Genomic DNA, 22,192 nt, shown 5'->3' on the forward strand with positions numbered 1-22,192 from the left:
GGATGTGAATTCTCCCTGCCCACTGGGTGTGAGTTTTCCTTGCCCTTTTGTGGGTTCTTCCGAGGATGTTGTAGTCGTAATGATTTGTGCAGTCCTTTGAGACATTTGTGATTTGGGGCTATATAAATAAACATTGATTGATTGATTGATAAACACAACAGAACAAATACCCAGAATCCCATGCATCCCTAACTTTTCCAGGCTACATTATACACCCCCCGCCCTCCCTCCGTGCGTCGGTTGAGGTGGGCGGGGTTGGTGGTAGTGGGGATGTATAATGTAGCCCGGAAGAGTTACGGATACATAGAATTCTGTGTATTTGTTTAGTTGTGTTTATGTTGTGTTACAGGGCGGCTGTTCTCCCAAAATGTGTTTGTCATTCTTGTTTGGTGTGGTTTCACAGTGTGACGCATATTAGTAAGTGTGCTAAAGTTATTTATATCACAACCCTCAGTGTAACCTGTGTGGCTGTTGAACAAGTATGCTTTGCAGTCGCTTATGTGTGTCTGCAGAAGCCTCATAAAAGATGTGAATGGGCTAGTAAGCTGTTTGTTACGGTTTTAAAGGGCGCTAAACGCCTTTTCATCATAGCACGCCCTCATTATTGTTGTTTGGGTAAAAACCAGCTAAAAGTCGAGAGAATAGTCGCTCTGAAACTCGGTAGTCTCCCGTAAAAATCGTGATGGTCGACAAATGGGATGTTGTCAATCGGCATTCAAATAAAACTTGCGGGCCGCGCTAATATTACATTTTCATATTAAGGTGCGGGCCGCGTGTCTGAGGCCCCTGGTTAATACATAGCACAAAGCAAAAAAAAAAAATTTTGTACGCTGTGTTATTTCATTTAAAATTTCAAAAGAGTCTTGTGGCTCCCATAGTTTTCTTTATTTTGTGAAACGGGTCAAAATGGCTCTGAGTGGTAAAGGTTGCCGACCCCCGCACAAGGGCCAATTTAGTGTTGCCAATCAACCTATCCCCAGGTGCAGGTTCTAGAAGACAAATACTGAATAATTACAGTTTGATACGACTCTAGAGAAGACTGCGTAGGTGAGCTCTGACCCAATTTCCGTACATTTTTATTCCTCAATTTTGAGGTACAGTGTATTTGTTGTTTCCTGTGACAAACAACCCTGTTTTCCCCTACGAGTCATCAGCCAAATAGTTTTTCTCACAAGACAGTACTGCCATCTGGTGTACAAAATGATCCACTGCACTTCTCATCAATCGATGGGAGCTGGGGGGGAAGAAGATGTGTGCCTCTCCTGTGTGCACTTTCTGTCCATTTTGTCTTGAACAATAACTGCTGATACCGCAGTACCTAGTAGTAATACGGAGTGCAGCGTGTGATACTTTTGACCTGCACTCATGGCCTCTGCCCTCTGTTCTCGCTTCAACAGGAAGTGGCTACAGTGAGAAGAAGGAAGTCACAATGGAGAACAGTACTGTTAAAAACTGTTCTGAGTGAAGTTATTTTCTCCAGGATGTCTTGTCACATTTTTGCTAGTGATGGCTTTTTGGAGTCGGATGTCGATGCCCCTTGTTGCCTCCTCCCCCTTCTTTCCTCACTCCCTCCCTCTGCTCTCTATATTACTCTTAAAATGATGGTATCATCGTGGAAGAGGACCTGTTTTGACCATAACAGAGCAGGTAACTTTGACCTAGGTTTTTATGCATCTCTTTGTTGCTTTGTCCTTCAGGCCCTCTTGCCCCTTTGTCTGTGTTCCAAACAAGCAAGACTTTTAATTCAGTGCTGTCTTCTTCAGAAAGAAGTTGCTGTTAGATCTCTTGTCTGACATTATGAAGTCGTAATGCGCCAAACAGGATGCTTTAGGGTTTCTTAGAATGAAGGCTAATATTAGAATTAGAACAGGATGCGATTTTCTAACGGTTTCTATAGCTGTTGTACAAACTGTTCTTTTAGCTGCATTGGTGTAGTACAGTACGTCATACTGTATTGTCAACCACAAAGTTGTATCGCTATACTAACGTTTTCAGAACTCCTCACATAAACTATGCCCGTTGGCGCAAAGAGCCCTCACTGAGGTTGTTGGTTCTAATATAAGGTAGCTGAGAGTGGGTTAAATGCAACACGGCAAAGTGCTCTTCCGCTGAGAAATAGGAAGAACCGTGTGAAAAGGCCAGTTTCCTGTTATTGTGGAACTATTTTTAGGGAGGTATACCTCGCACTGATGACACCATGATGTTCATACATGTGATGACCTCAGTTGTTAGCAGTATTCACAATGCTCTGTAGCCGGGGGGGCCTACACTTGTTTAGCAGGTGAGCTACTTATCAAAGGACCAAGTCAAGGTTATATACCTCATATATATACTGTGTATATATATATATATATATACATATATATATATATATATGTGTATATATATATATATATATATATATATATATATCAAGGTTTCTGTGGTTTATCCGTTATAGAGTGTTCAGTACAGGGGTAGAGCAGAATATATGTTAGGTCACGAAAAAACCCAGAGACTATATCTTCCCTACAACCCTGTGTTTACATACACTTGTAGAGAACATACTGTCATGGTTGTCTTGAGTTTCCATCAGTTTCTACAACTCTTATTTTTTTGTGATAGAGTGATTGGAGCAGAGGTGGGTAGAGTAGCCAAAAACTGTACTCAAGTAAGAATACTGTTACTTAAGAGATTTATTACTCAAGTAAAAGTAAAGAGTAGTCACCTAAATATTTACTTGAGTAAAAGTAAAAAGTATGTTGTGAAAAAAACTACTCAAGTACTGAGTAACTGATGAGTAGCCTCATTACGGCAACAAATAATGCACAAAAACATGAAAATAGCAATGAGCAAATTCAAAGCCAGGAATATCTCTTAAGCAACTAAAACAACAATATATATTAAATAACAATACATTAAAATAAAAAAAGGCAAATTGAGCCACAATAACTTAACAACACCATAGGCTCAGTAGGCATTGATTGATTGATTGATTGATTGATTGATTGATACTTTTATTAGTAGTGACACAGTACAGTACATATTCCGTACAATTGACCACTAAATTGTAACACCCCAATAAGTTTTTCAACGTAAATCAATTCTTTAATAAATGACCAAGGTGATGAGGTAGATCACCTCGAGGTGATCTACCTCATATATACATACACACACGTATGATATACATACACTCACATATATATATTAATATTTCCAGGGTGTACGCCGCCTTCCGCTCGATTGTAGCTGAGATAGGTGCCAGCGCCCCCCGCGACCTCAAAAGGGAATAAGCGGTAGGAAATGGATGGATAGATGAATTGATATATGTATATATATATATATATATACACAGTATACAGTATATAATTTATAATTATTTATTTTGCTGTTTTTGTTTTCATGTTAAAGGTATTTTAATGAATATACATGCATGTTTAACACATAGATTCCTATCTTTCATGAAGACAAGAATATAAGTTGGTGTATTACCTGATTCTGATGACTTGCATTGATTGGAATCAGTAGTGCTGAAAACGTCCATGTTTTCAAATGGAGGAGAAAAAAAGTTCTTCTTTTCTGTCTAATACCACATGAAAGTCGTTGGTTTTTGGCATCTTATTTGTCCAGCTTCTATATTCGTTTTTATACACTTTACAAGAAATGCATTGGCGGCAAACTCCGTAGTTTGCTCGCTTGTTTGCGCTGGCTTTCGGAGACTCTTATTTTGTTAACGCAGGCGCGATGGAGCGGCACTTTTATTGTGAGGACCGAAACTGTGCCATCAGTCTTTAGGCTTTTGACGGGAAGTACGGTTGAAATAAAAAGTGTCTTTTTTCCTTTAAACTTTTGATTGATTGATTGAAACTTTCATTAGTAAATTGCACAATACAGTACATATTTCGAACAATTGACCACTAAATGCTAACACTCCAATAAGTTTTTCAACTTTTTTAAGTCGGATTCGACGTGTGACGGTCACGTGACCGCCTGGCTCTGTTTGATCTGTCCATCGTCACCAGTGACTGAATGTGATTGGTTAAACGCAGGCATGCGTAAATCCTACTTTGAAAAACCAAAACAAACATTAATAGATCGGTAAAAAAGGTAGCGTACATGTACATGAATGGAGCGGAGTAAAAGTAGCGTTTCTTCTCTATAAATATACTCAAGTAAAAGTAAAAGTATGTTGCATAAAAACTACTTTTAGAAGTACAATTTATCCCAAAAGTTACACAAGTAGATGTAACGGAGTAAATGTAGCGCGTTACTACCCACCTCTGGATTGAAGCACATACTTGTTGGTCACAAAAAACATTCATTAAAGGCCTACTGAAAACCACTACTACCGACCACGCAGTCTGATAGTTTATATATCAATGATGAAATATTAACATTGCAACACATGCCAATACGGCCTTTATAGTTTACTAAATTGCAATTTTAAATTTCCCGCAAAGTGTCCTGTTGAAAACGTCGCATTATGATGACGCGTGCCTATGACGTCCCGGGTTGTAGCGGACATTATTTTCCAGCCCGATCCAAGCTATAAGTTGTCTGCTTTAATCGCATAATTACACAGTATTCTGGACATCTGCGTTGCTGAATCTTTTGCAATTTGTTCAATTAATAATGGAAAAGTCAAAGTAGAAAGTTGGAGGTGGGAATCTTTTAGCCTTTAGCCACACAAACACAGACGGTGTTTCCTTGTTTAAAATTCCCGAAGGTGAAGCTTTACTAGGGGACAGAGTGGTCAAGCGAACATGGATCCCGACCACATGTCAACCGGCAGGTTTCGGTGAGAAAATTGTGGTAATAATTTGGCTCTTACCGTTGTTATGAGCGGAGCCTGCGTCCTCCTGCAGCAGCCGCGGACTATTAACTCCTCCCACCGGAGACACAGGCGGTCACCACACCCGTGGCCACACCCCTCTGACTTTCAGGTACTATATAATCTTACTAAAACTCTAGTAAGACAATAGGGAGATAAGGGATTTTCCAGAATTATCCTAGTAATTCAACATTTGTAGAAAACTCCTGTGGATGTACTACCAGTCTGTGGTTGCCAGTGTTCTGTTCTACATGGTAGTGTGCTGGGGGGGCAGTACATCTAAGAAGGACAGCTCCAGACTTGAGAAACTGATCAGGCAGGCCGGTTCTACAATCGGAATGAAACTGGACTCACTGGTGACGGTGGCAGAGAAGAGGACTGTGGACAAACTAGTGAGCATCCTGGATGATGCCAGTCACCCTCTGCATAGCGTTATCAGTAGCCAGAGGAGCCTGTTCAGTGCTAGACTGCTTCATCCCAGGTGCAGGACTAATAGACTCAAGAACTCCTTTGTCCCACACACCATTAGACTGTACAACTCCTCTCTGGGACGGGGGGCGGGGGGTATTAGGATGACAGGGGATACAAAACATTGACAGTGCAATACGTTTTCATAACATGGTCACTACTGCATACTTTGTCTTGTTATATTCTTATTTTACTGTTATATTATTCCCATTGTTTTTATTCTTTTTGTAATATTTCTCTATTTTGTTTCCTTTTAAACCCCCATTATTTACTTTTTACTTTTTTTAATTATATTATTATTTATTTTTTTAAATTGATCTCAACTCCGTACACTGCTGCTGGAATTTTAATTGTCCTGAAGGAATCAATAAAGTACTATCTATCTATCTAGTAAATGTGTCTAATAACATCTGAATCGCTCTCACTGCCCTCGCCTTTTTTTTATTTCAACTTGGTTTTTTTTGTTTTTTATTTTTCTAGTCCTTCGCTATTAATATCCTCATCCACGAATCTTTCATCATCGCTCAAATTAATGGGGAAATTGTCGCTTTCTCAGTCCGAATCGCTCTAGCTGCTGGTGGCTATGACTGTAAACAATGTGAGGATGTGAGGAGCTCCACAACCCATGACGTCACGCGCACATCTTCTGCTACTTCCGGTACAGGCAAGGCTTTTTTATTAGCTACCAAAAGTTGCGAAATTTATCGTCGATGTTCTCTACTAAATCCTTTCAGCAAAAATATGGCAATATCGCGAAATGATCAAGTATGACACATAGAATGGACCTGCTATCCCCGTTTAAATAAGAAAATCTCATTTCAGTAGGCCTCGAAGTTTGGTTGTTTTATGGATTTATTATGGGTCTACTGAAAGTGTGACCAAATCTGCTGGGTCAAAAGTATACATACAGCAATGTTAATATTTGGTTACATGTCCCTTGGAGAGTTTCACTGCAATTAAGCGCTTTTGGTAGCCATCCACTAGCTTCTGGTAAGCTTCTGGTTGAATTGTTGACTACTCTCCTTGACAAATTTGATGCAGTTCAGCTAAATTTGTTGGTTTCCTGACATGGACTTGTTTCTTCAGCATTGTCCACGTGTTTGAGTCCGGACTTTGGGAAGTCCATTCTAAAACCTTCATTCTAGCCTGTTTTAGCCATTTCTTTACCACTTTTGATGTGTGTTTGGGGTTATTGCCTGTTGGAACGCCCAACTGCGCCCAAGACCCAACCTCCAGGCTGATGATTTTGGGTTGTCCTGAATAATTTGGAGGTAATCCTCCTTTTTCATTGTCCCTTTTACTCTCTGTAAAGTACCAGTTCCATTGGCAGCAAAACAGGCCCTAAGCGTAATACTACCACCCCCATGCTTGACAGTAGGCATGATGTTCCTGGGATTACAGGCCTCACCTTTTCTCCTCTAAACACATTGCTGGGTATTGAGGCCAAACTTATCAATTTTTGTTTCATCTGACCACAAAACTTTCCTCCAGAAGGTCTTATCTTTGTTGTTGTAGAAACTAGCTTATCTCTTCCCGTAGTTAGCTTTTACGGCTAATATCAAAGCATGCCGATGTGTTACTACGATAGAAAAAGAGTTCCTTAGTCATCACTCTTACAATAAAATTGTTGCTACAGCTTGGTTATTATACAGGTTATACGGAATGTAAATGAAGTATTGCTGACTGTTTTTCAATGCATTTTTTTGTGATTTAGAGGTGGAATTGATTGCTCCCATTAGCTGCATTGCCAGCCACCTAGAACAAGCCGAATTTTACTTGTTAGAAAGTAAAAAAAAAAACCTCATGATGATTGTGAACGAACAAAATTCCAAGAAAAGTGCAGTTCTCCTTTAAATCATTTGGGTTTAGCCCTCAAAGTCTTCCTTTATCCAGAGACTTACTCCCTAAGCTTGTAAACAATAGCAAAAACAACCCCACAATGATTTTGTAATAATAAGAACAAGGAAAATAAATGATGTTTTTCTTTGAGTTATTTGTCTACCGCACTTCCCCACATTATACAACGATTCGATACAACAAAATACAAATCAATGCTTTTTTCAAGCTGAATCATTCCATTTACTCGATGAACATTTGCAGCCCATAACTGGGACACGGCTCATCTTGGCTATTGACGTATGACTTATACGCCTGAAAAACATCTTTAAAATGTTTTCTTCTTTTAATTTACAAAAATCCCAGAATGTTGACCAGTAAAATAAAGAAAAAAATCGAGAAAATATAGCAACCCCAAGTCGAACCCAATCCCAGCTTTAAAATGTACAAAGCAATTGAGTAAACATACACATACAGTACTTTTATCTTATATATTTTGTTTATTATATTTTGTTGTATTCTATTTATTTATTAATATATTTAATGTATATTTTTTTTAGATGAAATACAATACGACAAACATAAAACATTTATAAAAGCAACATTGCGTTGCTTTTATAAATATTAAAAAAAAAAACCTTGCTGCAATCCGAGGGTTCTTGGTTTCGTCCCCACCTACTACCAACCTCGTCACGTCCGTTGTGTCGTTGAGCAAGACACTTCATCCTTGCTCCTGATGGGTCGTGGTTAGCGCCTTGCATGGCAGCTCCCGCCATCAGTGTGTGAATGTGTGTTAATGGGTGAATGTGGAAATAGTGTCAAAGCGCTATACGGGTATATCCCATTTACCATTATTATTAATACTGAAATGGAATTAATTATTTTTTTGTCCTCAAAATTCTACACACAATAGCTTATAATAATAGTAGCTACTATCCATCCATCTCCTAACGCTTATCCTAGTTTGGGTCGCGGGGGCAGCAGCCAAAGGCGGACCCGACCAACGCTGCTTGATTTTATGCGCCTTCAAAGAACCCCTGCGCAAAGTTTCCTAAAAAATGTCATTTTTGCATCTTTCAGCTGTAATTTGACCCCCTTAAAATGCTTCAAAGTGCAAGTTATAGCTCTACCATAAAATGCGGAAGCCATTTATCAACAACATCCAGAAACGCCGATCTGTAATTTGACCCCCTTAACATGCTTCACCAAATTTCACACACACACATCAGGACTGGCGAAAATTGCCATCTAATAAAAAAACAAACCCTAAAAATCAAAATTGCGCTCTAGCGCCCCCTAGGAAAAACCCCAGACAAAACTGCATGTAACTTCTGTTAGGAATGTCGTAGAGACATGAAACAAAAACCTCTATGTTGGTCTGACTTAGACCAAGGCTTGAGTAGCGGTGGCAGCCAAAGGCGGACCCGACCAACGCTGCTTGCAGCTTTAATTTTGAGTTTGTTTTAGCAAGGTTGTAGGAGACATTACAAGCTTTAAATGGTCAGGATATTTTGACAAAACAACCCAACTTACAGTAGGGAAGGGATTCATATAGCCTCATTCCTGGGTGGATTTCCCGTGAGAGGAAGGTGGCGGGGCGGGCGTAATCATTTTGAAGTCTGCTGAAAATGATGGAAAGCGCCACTCTACATAACAATTGACACTGTGGTCAAAGTTGGATTGGCTACAAAACACATTTTAAGATATTAAACACTCTACTGCCATCTGGCTCTTCAAGTAGATCAGGGGTAGGGAACCTATGGCTCTAGAGCCAAATGTGGCTCTTTTGATGGATGTATCTGGCTCTCAGATTAATTTTAGCTGACATTGCTTAACACGATAAGAAATTAATATTTCCACTGGTAATCGGAGTTAAAAATAATGTTCAAAATACAAAACATTCTCCTGCATTTTAATCCATCCATTCGTTTTCTAACGCATCTGTTCAAGAAGGCGCATTAATGGTAAGAAGTATTCTATTTATTATTGGTTAGCTTCAGAATAAAAATGTTATTAAAAAGAATATGAGAGTTATTATACTCAAAAAATGTTGACGTTACTTAAAAATGCACGCATTTAGCTGCATTCAGTGTTAAAAAAATAATATAAGGTTCTCATAGAAATACATTTTAAAATATTTGGCTTTCATGCTCTCTCAGCCAAAAACGTTCCCGACCCCTGAAGTAGATCATGCACTCACTCCCCCAATTTGTCACGTTTTATGTGTCAGGTAAACCGTAACAAATGGTTTGATTGCTTGATTGAAACTTTTATTAGTAGATTCCACAGTACAGTACATATTCTGTACAATTGACCACTAGATGGTAAAACCCGTATAAGTTTTTCCAACTTGTTTAAGTCGGGGTCCACGTTAATCAATTCATGGGGCCATACAAATCCCCTTCCTACTGTACTTAAAAGAAAGTCCAATGCAGGGGTGCCCACACTTTTTCTGCACACGAGCTACTTTTCAATTGACCAACTCGAGGGGATCTACCTCATTTATATATATCATTTATATTTATTTATTTATGAAAGAGACATTTTTGTAAACATGTGTTTAATGATAATACAAGCATGTGTAACACATATAGATGTCTTTCTTTCACAAAGACAAGAATATATGTTGGTGTATTACCTGATTCTGATGACTTGCATTGATTGGAATCAGACAGTAATGATGATAACGCCCACATTTTCAAATGGAGGAGAAAAAAAGTTGTCCTTTCTGTACAATACCACATGAAAGTGGTTGGTTTTTGGCATCTAATTCACCCAGCTTCCATACACTTTACAAGAAAAACATTGGCGGCAAATTCCGTAGCTTGCTTGATTGACATTCACGGCACCCGAGGGTCTTGTGAGATGACGCTGGCTGCTGCCAGTTCATTATTATGAAAAAATGACAGAGAGGAAGGCGAGAAACACTTTTTATTTCAACAGACTTTCGCGCCGTCCCTTCCGTCAAAACTCTAAAGGCCGACTGCACAGTTCCTATCTTCACAATAAAAGCCCTGCTTCATGCTGCCTGTGCTAACAAAATAAGAGTCTTGGAAAGCTGGCGTGCACAAGTGATGTGCACGCCAGCTTTCTGAGGGATTGCTTGTGCACGCCAGTTTTCCGAGACTCTGTATTTAGTTAGCGCAGGCAGCATGAAGCAGGGCTTTTATTGTGAAGATAGGAAATGTGCAGTCGGCCTTTAGAGTTTTGACGGAAGGTACGGCGCGAGAGTCTGTTGAAATAAAAAGTGTTTCTCGCCTTCCTCTCGGTCATATTTTCATAATAATGATCTTGCAGCAGCCAGCGTCATCTCACGAGACCCTCCGGTACCGTGAATGTCATTTAAGTGACGTCTTGGTGAAGATTGATGATCACTAATTTTTAGGTCTATTTTTTTTAAAAGCCTGGCTGGAGATCGACTGACACACCCCCCGCGGTCGACTGGTAGCTCGCGATCGACGTAATGGGCACCCCTGGTCCAAGGTCATAGAACATGAAAGGCTTTGTCTTTTTTCTGCAGCATGTACACACTCTCACATATATCACATTAGGTTTGCTTTGGTTGCCCTGGTATAACGTTTACATGGAGATGGAATTTAGCAGAAGGAGTCAGGTTCAGACGCGTTGGCAAAATGAGACGTAGAAGGAGAAAATGTAAAACATTATTTTTTGGGGTTCTCATGCAATCTCCAACGACCTCGGTGCTCGACGACGCCACTGAGGCTCTTCTGACATCTCCTGTACTGTGTTGTCTCGCAGGGCGCCTTCTAGCAACATGGACCAACAGCTTCAAGACCATACTCCAAGGGTTCCTCCTCGCATCAAGACTTCTCAAACTCAAGAAATCCCACAGCAGTCAAGTCAAGATGACCACCAACCTGGCCTGCCTGCTCGAGGAGCCCTCCAGTCAGCGCCTCAGACAAGTAAGCACAGCAGCACTCATGCAATAAGTACAGTGGACCCCCCAGTTACCACTCCCCTCACTGTACGAACCTTCTTGATTTATGAACTAAAGACTGAATAAAAATAGGCTTTGGTGTACGAACCTTGTTTCCGTGTTTCTGAGTGTCATTAAAATGCATTAGAAGTCGTTGCAATTTTGCAAAAATTAAGGTCTTAAATGGCATTAAAGAGCATTCATTTTGATATCTATTTTTTAATACAATTTTAGGCTTGGGTTGATAGTCAATAAATCGAACAATTAACTATTAGTTAACTTTGACGTCATCGATAAATTGCTGCGTCTTCGTCTCCGGCTTCCAAACTTGATACAAGAGGTCTCACTCTGCTCTTTGCTCTCAGCACCTGAGCATGTTTGATAGTTAGTGGAATTACATGAGCAGAGTGAGCCTTTTGTCAGTCAACCACAATCTTTGTTTCGGTACGCGCAATTCTCTTTTACACGTTTTCCTGTGTACCGTAGTGGTAGCGACCCTCACTTTAAAGGACCAGTAATGTGGAAAAACACGTTGCCTCTATATTGACGCTGTCGTCATATATATACATGACGTACCACACCAAAAGACTTTCAAAGTTTGTGAATAAATAGATATGATCAAAATAGTATCACTTTCACTGAGATTTCCGAGCCATTTAGAAAGTTATATAGGAAGCCAGTCACTTGATCGAGTGACGTCACGTTAGGAACCATCCATCTATCCATCCATTCATCTTGTTCCGCACATCTGAGGTCAGGTCACGGGGGCAGCAGCCTAAGCTGGGAAGCCCAGACTTTCCTCTCCCCATCCCCTTTGTCCGGCTCTTCCCAATGGGATCTTGAGGTGTTCCCAGGCCATACTTGCCAACCTTGAGACCTCCGATTTCGGGAGGTGGGGGTTGGGGGGGCTTGGTCGGGGGTGGGGCGGAGGCGTGGTTGGGGCGGGGGCATGGTTAAGAGGGGAGGAGTATATTTACATCTACAATTCACCAACTCGAGTATTTCATATACTGTATATTTCATATATATATATATATATATATATATATATATATATATATATATATATATATGTGTGTATGAAATACTTGACTTTCAGTGAATTCTGGCTATATATATTTATTTTATTATATATATAAATAAAATAAATAGTTGATTTTCAGACGGCACCTATCAAATACACAGTAATAAAAACACAGTTGTTCTACTAACTGTACTCAATAACCAGGCGAGGTGATGAAGTTACGTCTCTTTACTATGGGCTTCAGAACAGACTCCCTCACTTGCCGTCAGGTGCGCAACACAAAGTAAATCGTTGGCCAATCAAAAAGCAACCCCATAACGCTATAGCCAACATTCACCAGGAGATGGCAACAGACACCATAGATCAGTGTATTACAGACGACGTCGCCATGGCTGTAATTTCCTCGTTCTTCTGCTTTGTCTCCTTGTGTGTGCAGTTTTTTATTAAAATCTGTAGAGGTTGTAACATGATTGGACAGGCAAGTGGTTTATATAGTGGGGAATCGGACGTGAAAACAGCCTGTCCACACTCAGGTCCGCATGGAGCTGGAGGGGGCGTGGCCTCCAGGTATGGCTGAATTTCGGGAGATTTTCCGGTCTTCCCTGTGGTCTCCTACCGGTTTGGACGTGCCCTAAACACATCCCTAGGGAGACGTTCGGGTGGCATCCTGACCAGATAGATGCCTGAACCACCTCATTTGGCTCCTCTCGATGTGGAGGAGCAGCGGCTTTACCCCGGATGAGAGAGCTTCTCACCCTATCTCTAAGGGAGAGCCCCGCCACCCGGCGGAGGAAACTAATTTTGGCCGCTTGTACCCGTGATCTTGTCCTTTAGGTCATAACCCAAAGCTCATGTCAGTAGGTGAGGATGGGAACGTAGATCGACCGGTAAATTGAGAACTTTGCTTTCCGGCTCACTTCCTTCTTCACCACAACGGATCGATACAACGTCCACATTACTGAAGACGCCGCACCAATCCCCCTGTCGATCTCACAATCCACTCTTCCCTCACTCGTAAACAAGACTGTGAGGTACTTGAACTCCTCCACTTGGGGCAGGGTCTCCTCCCCAACCTGGAGATGGCACTCCACCCTTTTCCAGGCGAGAACCGTGGACTGGGACTTGGAGGTGCTGATTCTTATCCGAGTCGCTTCACACTCCGAACCGATCCAGTGAGGGCTGAAGATCCTGGCCAGATGAAGCCATCAGGACCACATCATCTGCAAAAAGCAGAGACCTAATCCTGCAGCCACCACATCGGATCCACTCAATGCCCTGACTGCGCCTAGAAATTCGGTCCATAAAAGTTATGAACAGAATCGGTGACAAAGGACAGCCTTGGCGGAGACCAACCCTCACTGGAAACTAACTAGACTAGGAACCAAAGAATTCAGTATTCTTCTTCCTCCAAAACACGACGAGTTGAGTTTATACCAAAATGGATACATGGATGATACAGCAGAGGATTGGGAGAATGTCATGTGGTCAGATGAAACCAAAATAGAGCTTTTTGGTATAAACTCAACTCGTCGTGTTTGGAGGAAGAAGAATACTGAGTTGCATCCCAAGAACACCATACCTACTGTGAAGCATGGGGGTGGAAACATCATGCTTTGGGGCTGTTTTTCTGCTAAGGGGACAGGACGATTGATCCGTGTTGAGGAAAGAATGAATGGGGCCATGTATCGTGAAATTTTGAGCCAAAACCTCCTTCCATCAATGAGAGCTTTGAATGGTTGACCAAATACTTATTTTCCACCATACTTTACAAATAAATTCTTTAAAATTCCTACAATGTGAATTCCTGGATTTTTTTTTCACATTCTGTCTCTCACAGCTGAAGTGTACCTATGATGAAAATTACAGACCTCTGTCATCATTTTAAGTGGGAGAACTTGCACAATCGGTGGCTGACTAAATACTTTTTTGCCCCACTGTGTATATATATATATATATATATATATATATATATATATATATATATATATATATATATATATATATATATATATATATATATATATATATATATATATATATATATATATATATATATATATATATATATATGTATATGTATATGTATATATGTATATGTATATGTATATATATATATATGTATATGTATATATATATATGTATATGTAAGGCATTAAATTAGACGTGGTGAAACCTGGGGAACCCCCGGTGTACGAACATTTCATCCACCCATTGTGTTTCTCGTAGCACAGCAATTTTGATAGAAAGTTGTGTTCAAAGAGTACACACTTAAATGGAATTTTGTTGAGGCTGGAAGCGATTATTCATGTTTACATTGTTTTTTCTGGAGACATTTGGTATAAATGTACAGTTTTTTTTAATTTACCAACCCTGTTTAAGAACCATTCAAGTTGTAAATTGAGGTTCTACTGTACACTACTATCATTCTTATCTTTTTCATGTTCATGCACAATCAAATGAGTCATATTTATTTCTGCTTAATCACAGTAGAGCAGGGATTCATATGGCCCTATTTGTTGCAGTTTCCCTGACACGTGAAACGTGACGAATTGGGGGTTGCACTTTCCACTTTAGCCGCCACGTGGCATTGCTTCATTATTAATTGTGTGTTTCAGCGCTGTCGTCCCTTGATGGTGACTCTGATGACTATGAAGAAGTGGACGTATCTTATGCCAGCGTTAGCCAAGGGAACCCTCTAGAAAGTGTAAGAGTGTTTGTCGAGTTGTTCCCATACATGTGTCTCTTCATGACATTTATGAATGACAGCAGTGTCCTTCCACAGGAAATGTCCCTGCAAGTTCCTGTTGTAGCGGCAAAGGGGCGATATAGTTCTTTGTGCAGCGACGACGAAGTATTAGATGACGATGAGTAAGTAATAGGCAACCATTATTCACACGTGCACACAAACAAACACCTAGCTTGTGCAAGGCCCTGATTTAGAAATTTTATTTCATTCATTTCGAAGATTTGAATTCGGTAGAAAATGGATGGATGAATGGAATTCGAACGGTACTGGCTCCGCCCCTCACAATGTTTGATTGGAAAAAGAGGAAGTAGGATTCAATTCAATGCAGTTCAGAGGAATTCCTTATAGAAGGATTAATTTGTCACTTTTAACAAAGGTTTTGGTGTAAACAGAAAAAATAATTTACCAACACTAAACTCAAACACTTATTTTTTTAATTTTGAATACTTGGGTGAATTAAAAGCATTCTGGGAAATTAGGTATTTCCCCCCGTTTTTCATGATTTGAAAAGAACAACTATTATGGCTTTTAGTGTTATACCGACAATATTGGTAAGGTAAGTGTTAGCATGGTGACCGTTTTTATGCTAGCAACATAGCCCCAAGTAACGAAATCCATACTTGTTTTTATTTTGTAGAAAATGTGTGGATGAGTGGACTTACAAAATCGCCAAACCAAGTGCTAGCATGCTATGGTAACAGTTGTCATGCTAGTAAGAAAGCCCCGAATAACAAAATCCATACTTGTTTTTATTTTTAAGGAAAAGTATGGATGGGTGGACCTACACAATTGGCAAGCTGTGTGTTAGCATGTTAACAGTTGTCATTAGGGGTGTGGGAAAAAATCGATTCGAATACAAATCGCGATTCTCACGTCGTGCGATTCAGAATCGATTCTCATTTTTAAAAAAGTCGATTTAAAAAAAAAAAATTTAAATGTATTTATTTATTTTTGTTTTAATCAACCCAACAAAACAATACACAGCAATACAATAACAAATCAATCCAATTCCAAAACCAAACCTGACCCAGCAACACTCAGAACTGCAATAAACAGAGCAATTGAGGAGACACAAACATGACACAGAACAAACCAAAAGTAGTGAATCAAAAATGAATATTATCAACAACAGTATCAATATTAGTTATCATTTCAGCATAGTAGTGATTAAAAATCCCTCAATGACATTATCATTAGACATTTATAAAAATAAAAATAAAAGAACAGCGCATCTCATAGGCTTGACAACACACTGCGTCCAATTTTTTCACAAAGATAAAATAAGTCATATTTTTGGTTCGTTTAATAGTTAAAACAAATTTATTGCAATCAGTTGATAAAACATTGACCTTTACAATTATAAAAGCTTTTAAAAAAAAATCTACTCTGCTAGCATGTCAGCAGACTGGGGTAGATCCTGCTGAAATCCTATGTATTGAATGAATACAGAATCGTTTTGAATCGGAACAATATCGTTTTTGAATCGAAAATCGCTTTAAATCTAAAAAATCGATATTGAATCGAATCTTGGGACACCCAAAGATATGCAGCCCTAGTTGTCATGTTAGCAACATAGCCCCAAGTAACTAAATCCATACTTGTTTTCATTTTGTAGAAAATGTATGGATGGGTGGACTTACAAAATCGGCAAGCTAAGTGTTAGCATGCTATGCTAACACTTGTTAGCATAGCAACCTACAAATTGGCAAGCTATGTGTTAGCATGCTAACAGTTGTTATGCTAGCAAGATCGCCCCAAGTAACACATTTCACATTTTGTTTTGTTTTGAGGAAAATGTTTGGATGGATGGCCTTACAAAATCGACAAGCTAAGTGTTAGCATGATAACAGTTGTTATGTTAGCAATATAGCCCCAAGTAATGAAATCCATTTTTTTTTGTTTTGTAGAAAATGAATGGATGTATGGGCCGACAAAAATCAGCAAGCTAAGTGTTAGCATGCTAACGGTTGTCATACTAGCAAAATAGCTACAAATAATGTATTTTTTTTACATTACTTTACATTACGGATAAGTTTTTCAACCTGTTTAAGTCGGGGTCCATGTTAATCAATTTCTGGCATATGAATGAATGAACATGAATATAACACTAAAATTATTTACTCATGTTATTATTAGTCGTATTCAACTACATGATAGTGTGTTGGCTCAATGTTCATGTGTATTCAAAGACATATACATTTGTGGAAAAGTTGCATTGGGAAATATACAAAAATAAATAAATAGTACAATTCACAACCCCCCTGTAGTACCTCTGCAAACCCCATGGGGTCTACAATATTACATAATTAAAGGTTATTTCAAATATGTATTTATCATGCGCATAATTACGTTTCATCAAACATATATTAACGTTGTTGCCCTAGGGGAAACTGGGTAACACATGGCACACTGACAAAGCTTAACCTATTGTTACTATAACAATCTACAAGGTTAATATAGGTTAATTTTCTCTTTCTTCCCCTCCATTTTTCGGTAATCATTTTTTATCTCTAGTTATCATTACGTATATGTATTGTTACATTTGAACAACTGTATTGTTGATAATAGAGGTAAATTATTGGTATTGTTCATTATCTATAGCGCTATTTCTATTGGTATTTGTTATGCTCCATTTGTAGAGTAAAAATGCTCATTGTCATTTCTGTATTATTATTTATTTCGCTAACTGATTCTTTGCTATCACTTTTACCATCATATTTGTACATATTTTATGTGCTGATGTTGTTCTATTGTTGTTGCTGTTATTGTTGTGTTTGCTGTTGTTGTTTTGCTGTCTAATCCCCCTTTTTCTCCCACAATTTCCCCCTATGTCTTCCTTCTTTTCTCTTTCTATCCCTCCTGCTTCGGCCCGGCTGCACCAAATGATAATATAATGATATATTTGAAAAGACTCGTTACATGTTTTGTGGCGTTTGGGAATTTTGGGGGAAAAGCATAGATTTTATTGATTTTAATCAACTTCAATGGGCGGCGCTGATTTGAGGTACACGTTTTTACCTACGATCTCGCTCTTGGGACCAATTGAGCTCGTAAAATGAGCATTACCGTACATGGAATGGCAACTCCGCATCCTGTTTGCGAACCGAAATTTAATTTTAATACAAAATTAATTAGAATGGCATTTCAATATAGGAAACATTCTCAATTTAATTGGACATTTTGCACAGTCACTTTTTAATCCGCAGCCTTTGACTTGACAAATGTCGACTGCGTTTTCTGTGTTCAAGAATGATCTCTTCACATTCTCAAATCAACAAAATATTTACAAAGGGTCTTGATATAAAGTGAGTAAAGTGTATTTGAGCATGCGCACAATGTTTAGTGTAATTTATGACCGGAACAGACTGGAAAGACCTGCAGTGTTTGTTTATCTACAAACAGGATAGGACATGTTCTTTGCTGACTTTGCATTTTCTCTTAACCGCTGTTTTTTGCTCACTAATATGCATCCATAGATCGAGTGTTTGGGAGGATTCAGGCCTTAACAGCCTTCAAAGCAGCATCTACTTACCTACCTTTGGCAGACTGGCTACACTCCCTAAAGAAGACAGCTCTCAGGCCCCTGCAGTTATCAGGAAGGGCTGGCTGGACAAGAATCCCCCACAGGGGTAAGCCTGATAACACAATAGTAACAATCTTTTAAATGATTCTGAAATGTTGGGGCGGCATAGCTCGGTTGGTAGAGCGGCCGTGCCAGCAACTTGAGGGTTGCAGGTTCAATTTCCGCTTCCGCCATCCTAGTCACTGCCGTTGTGTCCCTGGGCAAGACACTTTACCCACGTGCTCCCAGTGCCACCCACACTGGCTTAAATTTAACTTAGATATTGGGTTTCACTATGTAAAGCGCTTTGAGTCACTAGAGAAAAGCGCTATATAAATATAATTCACAAATTCACATTCACATTTTCAATACATTACTGGGTTTTCCGGGTTGGATTTTGTAAATGTTTATTTACATACTATAATTGATTCTAAAAGGTGTCTGTGACACGGCAGTAAAACGGCTGATCAAACAAAACAGAAGTCATCATCATGGACCCAATCAGCTTAACCGACTCAATAACTCCAGGGTGACATTTTGGAGGATTTACTGCGGAATTTGTGAAAGTGAAACAACACAAAAAGAATGCAATTGTAAGTTAATAATACTAACAAAGACACTCGTAAAAGTGTCGGCATATTAGCCGATGCTAACGATTCTAGCACGAGCAAATATGCATGAAAACACTCCAACAGACATCACACATGGGACGGTTTATTACAGTATATGTAACTTGTGCCCTCTTTTTGCTGCAGCTGTTACATATTGTTATGTATTGTATATATTATATAAAATATAATATAATATATCAGTATATATTATATACTGTCTGTATAATATGTATGTATTTTATATTACTACTTTGGTACATTTTTAAAGTTAAAGTACCAATGATTGTCACACACACACTAGGTGTGGTGAAATTTGTCCTCTGCCTTTGACCCATCCCCTTGTTCACCCCCTGGGAAGTGAGGAGAGCAGTGAGCAGCAGCGATGGCCGCGCCCGGGATTTATTTTTGGTGATTTAACCCCCAATTCCAACCCTTGATGCTGAGTGCCAAGCAGGGAAGTAATGGGCCCCTTTTTTTTTAGTCTTTGGTTTCACTCGGCCTGGGTTTGAACTCACGACCCACCGATCTCAGGGTGGACACTCTAACCCAGGGATGTCAAACTCATTTTAGCTCAGGGGCCGCATGGAGGAAAATCTATTCCCAAGTGGGCTGGAAGGGTAAAATCATGGCATGATAACTTAAAAATAAAGTCAACTCCAGGTTGTTTTCTTTGTTTTACTTTGGCCAAAAATAGAACGAGCACATTCTGAAAATGTACAAATCACGGATGGTTCTTTGGACAAAACACTTCAAGTTTGTTGAAAATTCTGAGGCAATTGGTGCAGTTTGAGAAACAAAATGAGCATAGACTTCGTCTCAGTGTATCTACAAAGCCATGATTAAACTTTAAGTCACAGCCTTTCTGGGATTGAAGGTAAAAACTATTCAAAAGGGTTAAGTTCCCTTTTTTCGTGTTTGACAGAGACATTTTGGGGCAACAAGGGTACCAAATGACAATGTGTTCGAAGCAAAAGACATAAAACGGCAGGTTTTAGGTTTCATGTGGGTCGAGGAGTAGAAGCCACAGTCACCCTTTATTGTATACCTTTTGCAAGGCCCCGGTATAAACCGTGCTTGCCTAACAGAATTGCTATTGTGACATCCAGTGGACACATTTAGAACAGCAGTTTATTTTGTTAAACAAAAAAAAAATAGCAGCTCATTTTAATATTTGGCAAATTCAACACGCGGGCCGGATAAAACCTGTTCACGGGCCTGATCCGGCCCGCAGGCCGTACGTTTGACACCCCTGCTCTAACCACTAGGCAACTGAGTAGGTTTAGTCTACTTTATACCGGCATTATCTTTTCCATCCTTACCCTTTCCATCCTTTGTAACTGAGCTACTGTGTGGAACAATTTCCTTTGTAGATCAATAAAGTTTGTCTTAGTCTAAGTCTAAGTTTAGGAAGTAAGAATTGTTTTAGTTATATTGTAAAACTTACAAACGTTGCTTGGAGTAATGAATGAAGAATCCATTGGAGCAGAAACAGTACAGACGATTAGAATAGATCAGAATAGAAAGTACTTTATTGATCCCTGGGGGAAATTCAGCACCACAGTTCGCCATAATGGCTAGGAGTTTTGCTAGACTTCTTTTCTCTGACACCACCGCCAGATTAGAAAACAGGCCGGCACTTGTACTCCCGGTTCAAATATTTAAGCAGCAGGAAACACTATAGTACAGTGGTCCCCAACCTTTTTGTACCCGCGGACTGGTCAACGCTTAATAATTTGTCCCGCGGGCCGGGGGGGAGGGGTGTGTCCTTTTTTTTCTGTTGTTGTTGTTGTTCTTTGTCATGAAAAAGGGACGTTTTTGTCATGAAAAAGGGAAGTTTTTGTGGTTGGTGCACTAAATATAAGTGTATGTTGTGTTTTTATGTTGATTTAATAAAAAAAAAAAAAAAAAAAAAAAAAAATTTATTTATTTATTTTTTCAATAAAAAATTCTTCTGCGGCCCGGTACCAATCGGGCCACGGCCCGGTATTGGGCCGCGGCCCGGTGGTTGGGGACCACTGCTATAGTAGACGGTCACCAAGCAGCACCTGCATTGAGCAAACTCGTCCAAAAGATTGGAACCATAGCACAGACAATAACACACAATTTCAGTGTTTTTTGCATGTTTGCATTATGGCTGCCAGCGAAGAAAAATCCATAAATGAACCGCACCGTTTTATAACCCGCAGGGTTCAAAGCATTGGAAAAGAGTAGTGGATTGTAGTCCAAAATTTACGGTACATACTACCGTATTTTTCGGAGTATAAGTCGCTCCGAGTATAAGTCACATTTGCCGAAAATGCATTAAAAAAAAACAAACAAACATATATAAGTCGCACTGGAGTATAAGTCGCATTTTTGGGGGAAATTTGTTGGATAAAACCCAAAACCAAGAATAGACATTTCAAAGGAAATTTAAAATAAATAAAGAATAGTGAACAACAGGCTGAATAAGTCAATCAATCAATCAATGTTTACTTATATAGCCCTAAATCACTAGTGTCTCAAAGGGCTGCACAAACCACTACGACATCCTTGGTAGGCCCACATAAGGGCAAGAAAAACTCACACCCAGTGGGACATCGGTGACAATAATGACCCAGTGGGACGTCGGTGACAATGATGACTATGAGAACCTTGGAGAGGAGGAAAGCAATGGATGCAATGGATGTCGAGCGGGTCTAACATCATACTGTGAAAGTTCAATCCATAATGGATCCAACACAGTCGCGAGAGTCCAGTCCAAATCGGATCCAACACAGCAGCGAGAGTCCCGTTCACAGCGGAGCCAGCAGGAAACCATCCCAAGCGGAGGCGGATCAGCAGCGCAGAGATGTCCCCAGCCGATACACAGGCAAGCAGTACATGGCCACCGGATCGGACCGGACCCCCTCCACAAGGGAGAGTGGGACATAGAAGAGAAAGAAAAGAAACGGCAGATCAACTGGTCTAAAAAGGGAGTATATTTAAAGGCTAGAGTATACAAATGAGTTTTAAGGTGAGACTTAAATGCTTCTACTGAGGTGGCATCTCGAACTGTTACCGGGAGGGCATTCCAGAGTACTGGAGCCCGAAATGAAAACGCTCTATAGCCCGCAGACTTTTTTTGGGTTTTGGGAATCACTAATAAGCCGGAGTCCTTTGAACGCAGATTTCTTGCTGGGACATATGGTACAATACAATCGGCAAGATAGGATGGAG

General features: G+C 39.7%; 1 protein-coding gene across 7 annotated transcripts in view; it reads left to right on the forward strand.

Annotated features, from left to right (window-relative positions):
* The window catches only part of LOC133564665 (arf-GAP with Rho-GAP domain, ANK repeat and PH domain-containing protein 1-like), a 180,233-nt gene that overhangs the window by 43,337 nt on the left and 114,704 nt on the right, over window positions 1-22,192 (forward strand). For 6 of the 7 annotated variants that reach the window (XM_061919125.1, XM_061919126.1, XM_061919127.1 and 3 more), the window contains exons 3-6: window positions 10,874-11,037; window positions 14,691-14,779; window positions 14,858-14,943; window positions 18,298-18,450. In XM_061919125.1, coding sequence (XP_061775109.1) covers window positions 10,874-11,037; window positions 14,691-14,779; window positions 14,858-14,943; window positions 18,298-18,450 — 492 coding nt within the window. Of the gene's footprint in view, window positions 1-1,535; window positions 1,648-10,873; window positions 11,038-14,690; window positions 14,780-14,857; window positions 14,944-18,297; window positions 18,451-22,192 lie in introns of those variants that run through there. The other variant, XM_061919131.1, reaches the window with a different exon arrangement.

Source organism: Nerophis ophidion, linkage group LG13 (assembly GCF_033978795.1).
Source record: "Nerophis ophidion isolate RoL-2023_Sa linkage group LG13, RoL_Noph_v1.0, whole genome shotgun sequence".
Lineage (NCBI taxonomy): Eukaryota > Metazoa > Chordata > Actinopteri > Syngnathiformes > Syngnathidae > Nerophis > Nerophis ophidion.